Below are 4068 nucleotides of genomic sequence, written 5' to 3'. Positions count from 1 at the left end.
TACATATATAATATTCATAAATGGAAAGACAATTTCATAAGACGTCCATTTTCCCCAAATCGATCATTAGATTCAATAGAAATCCATCCAACAAAGTTTTCCAAGGAGCTTGAAAAGATGATTCTAAAATTTATAAGACAGAGAACGAGGACAAATATAGCCAAAACATCCTCGATGAAGAACAAACAACTTTCCATTTCAGATATCAAGACTTAGATAATAACAGAAATTAGACACTGTGGTCTTGGCATAGGAATCACCAAATTAGCCAATGAAAGAGAACAGGGAGCCAAAACACAATCCACATGTAAACAGAAATGTGATATATGTAAGGGTGGCACTGTAAATCAGTAGTGAAAATATGAACTATAGTAACTGACGCTGGGACACTTGGTTTTCCTCACAGAAAAAATAAAATCCTTAATTCACATCACACACAAAAGTCAATTACAGATGAATAAAGATTTAAATATGAAATGCAAAATAGTAAAGGTTTTATAAAAAGTAGAAAATATTTTATGACCTCGAATAAGGAAGAATGCTTTAAGAAAATACACAAAAAGAAATGGAAATCTACAAGGAAAAGATTGATGAACTTGACTAAATTGAAATAAAAACATACTCATCCCAAGACACTATAAATGGTCAAAGATGAGTCACAAATTGGGACAAGATATCTGCAATTCATTAGTCACAAATGATTAGCATCCTAAATATATAAAGAACTGTTAAAAACCACTAAGAAAGTCACAGAAAAACCCACAGAAAATTAGGTAAAAGACACAAACAGATAGATATTTCACTGAAGAAGAAACCTGAATGGCCAATAATGATTTGAAAATATGTTCAACCTCCTTAGCAATCAGAGAAATGCAAATTAAGACTATAGAGAATCACCATTTTATACAAACAAGTTTGGCAAAAGTGAAGGAGCCTGGCAAATTTTAATCTTGATATAAAGCAACGGAAACTCTTATACACTGCTGCTGGGAACAAACACAGGCAAAGCCACTTTGGAAAACAATTTGACACTGTCTTGTAAATTGAACATACACACACTCCATAATCCAGCAGTTCTACTTCTAGAATCTCCTGTGCAGGTGCATCTGGAGATTCATTTCAGAATGTTCACAGCAGTCTTGTTTGTAATGACAGGAAAACTGGAAACAAAGCAAACACCCATGGATGGCAGAAAGAAAGAAATTGCAGTATATTCAAACAATGGAAAACTATACATCAGAGAAAATAAATGAAGCACAGCGAAATATCCACCTGGGTAAATGTCAGAAACATGATGCGGAGTTGAAAAATAGAGCGTGATTTCATTTTTATAAAGCTCAAAAGCAAGCAAAATTCTACAATGCACTGTTTGGGGATACATGCACACATGGTAAAACGGCCTCCAAAAAGGCAAGTTATAAACACAAATTTCAGGAGAATATTTACATCTAAGAGGGAGCTAGGGCATATAGGAGAAGTTCTAATTCACCAGTGGTGTTCACCCGTGTTTGTCCTATCGTTATGACTTTATGATCTTCATAAACATTATATTTTCTTTTGTATAAATCAGCACTAAACAGAATAAAAAAGATGTGTGATAAAGTGATTTATGACAAGTTCCTAGTACATACAACAGACTCACGATACTCTTCTTGTATGCCGGGTACAGCACTAATGATGTACACACATTATCTTATTTAGCCTTCAAGCAGCCCTAACAGCAGAGATAATCTTTCTCCCCATTTTATATGTGAGGAAGCAGACCACCAGAGAGGTTAACTGACTTGCCTCATGTCACACAGCTACAGGGATCTGAGATGCAAACCCAGGTCTGTCTGACTCTAGAGCAATCCCTCTTAGCCACTGACTGGTCTTCTGCTTCTTCCAAAGCAGGTGCTCCATAAGCCAGAAGACTGCTCTGATCCTCTCTGATCACACAGCATCATTCCTTCCTCTGAGTCCCCGAAGCACTTCTTACAATTAACACACATAACTTCGAATTCCTCCTGTAGCAGCCTGTGTCTAAGTCCTCCATTTTCCTAAAGCTCTTCTAGCGCAAGGTCATACCTGTGCCTTCTTTGCCTTTCCAGGGCCAGTGCTGTTACCCAGCAGGAGCATAACAGATGCCTCAGTTTGGGTTCGGGTGTTACAGAACTCATCTGATGTGGGGCACCCCAGAGCCACAAGAAAGGGGCCTGAGGGCTGCACTCACCCCGGGGGCTATAGCCATGGGCGTCCATGAAGGAGAGGCCCAGCCGCTCGTCCTCCTGTAGGGTGCTCTGGTCCGTAAAGCTCCGGTCCACGGCACTCATCATGTGCGTCTTCTCCTGGCGGTAGTTGACAGTGGCCTTGGTCATGTTCACTGGCTTCCTGAAGGGGGCAGTGGACAAGAGACGTGGGTGCTGAGCTGGGTGGGACGGTGCCCAGAGGTGGATGGGGAAGCCCAGCAGTCAGGGGCTTGAGACCAGGAGCCATTCTAGAAGTATCTCTAGATGCTGAAAGGGCTCTACCTCCATCCTTCACTCACCAGAGCTGCTGCCTCTCCCAAAAAGGGACCGAGAAGGGACCCTGTCCTGAGGACCTTCGCTGAAACTAAGGGATGGAGCAGGAGCAGCAGTGGCCTTGGGCTGGGACCTAGCCTCATGAGTTCAGGAAATGGGAGGAAAAGTCATTCTGGGCCTATTTTGGTGTCACAGCAGACGGTCATCCCACCCCAAACTAGAAAAATGCTTGTCCCCGCTGTAGCCCCATATCCATTCCCTTTTCCCCTATCCTCACCAGACACCTGCCTTAGGAGCTCCTTTTTCTCCTGCAATGGGATATACCGCACTCCTCCTTCCTGGCAGAGGGTCTGGCTAGTGCTGAGCCAGTACTCAGGAGTCCTCCTTGGAACCCAGAATGAACCCCAACCATGGCTACTTCTCACCCCCCCAGCCCCCAGGATGGCCCCACCACTAGCCACACTAGACTTGTAAAGAGATCCACACAGGATCTGTACTCCCACCACTGCCCACCAGTCTATCCACCTGCTGGAAGCAGCAGAGGGAAGTGAGAGGCCCATCCCTCTGAGAGGGTAGAGCTTCTAGAAAGGCCCCTGGGCAAGTGCCCACACAGCCCAGCACTCCAGCTCAGCTTTACAGGGAACTCGGAGGTAAGTGGGAGGGACAACAGGGGATGGAGACACAGGAGAAGAGCAGGAGCCTAATCACAGGGAAGGCTCAAGACAAGAAATCTGTTCACTAGCTCAGCCCTACAGCATGTAGGGTGTGGGGCAGACCTGAGAAAGAACTTCCAGGTTATGAAGGCTCAGAAACACCGATCATCATAGAGATGAAGAGGCGAATGAAGGGATCTTCCCAGACAGGCAAACTCCAATCAGTCTGTCCTGACTCAAGAACTGCCAGGAGAGGGGACAGGACGACCTCTGGTGCCCCTCCTGCCAGAACCACGATGTGCTTCCTGTGTTAAGAAGATGACTCTGTATCCACAATGGGAACCAATGCTGCTGTATACTGAGGTGGGCACAGCCTTCCCAGTCTAGACAAGAGACAGCTCAGCCTCCTGCTCCCAGCCCCACCTACAGTCTCTGGGCAGAGCCAAAGACCCATTTGGGGGCAGTGAAGAGAAGCCTCTGTGGCTGTGACCATGATCATCAACATAGAGGAAAAAGGAATGGAAGGAAAGGGAAGTGAGGAGAGGAAGAGACGGGACAAGAGAATTAGGAGGAGGGAGGGGAGAGAGAGTAAAGGGACAACGAAAAGGAAAGATGAGGAAGGGGACAGAAACAGGGACAGATCAGACACCAGAAAACCACAGAGAAGACAGGACCATGGACAGAAGACAGCCAGTCAAGATGGCTGAACAACGGTGCCCAAGGAGGACACGTCACGAGTGGATCCTGGCCTGGAGGCAGGCTCCAGCGGTGTGCCGCAGGGCTCTCTTCCCGCCCAGGCCTCCTGGCCTACTTGCAAGAAGAACTACACACACCAACCAACCAGATCCACAGAAGACAGAACCCAGGAGGGACACGAAACACTGCCGGCCTCCAGTCGATCTCAGGGTGAGATT

At 45.8% G+C, this 4068-nt stretch overlaps 1 protein-coding gene across 6 annotated transcripts in view; it reads right to left on the bottom strand.

Moving 5' to 3' along the window:
- PTPRU (protein tyrosine phosphatase, receptor type U) overlaps positions 1–4068 on the bottom strand; it is a 78622-nt gene that overhangs the window by 27697 nt on the left and 46857 nt on the right. For all 6 annotated transcript variants that reach the window (XR_895758.2, XM_011357788.2, XM_011357784.2 and 3 more), the window contains exon 15: positions 2213–2370. Coding sequence is in view for 5 of the 6 variants with exons in the window: in XM_011357788.2 (XP_011356090.1) it covers positions 2213–2370 (158 nt within the window). In the remaining variant the exon portion in view is untranslated. The remainder of the gene's footprint in view (positions 1–2212; positions 2371–4068) is intronic.

The sequence above is a fragment of the Pteropus vampyrus genome, unplaced genomic scaffold (assembly GCF_000151845.1).
Source record: "Pteropus vampyrus isolate Shadow unplaced genomic scaffold, Pvam_2.0 Scaffold36, whole genome shotgun sequence".
In the NCBI taxonomy this organism is placed as follows: Eukaryota; Metazoa; Chordata; class Mammalia; order Chiroptera; family Pteropodidae; genus Pteropus; species Pteropus vampyrus.
The sequence above is the reverse complement of the archived record's forward strand: the minus strand, read 5'-3'. Positions and strand labels throughout refer to the sequence as shown.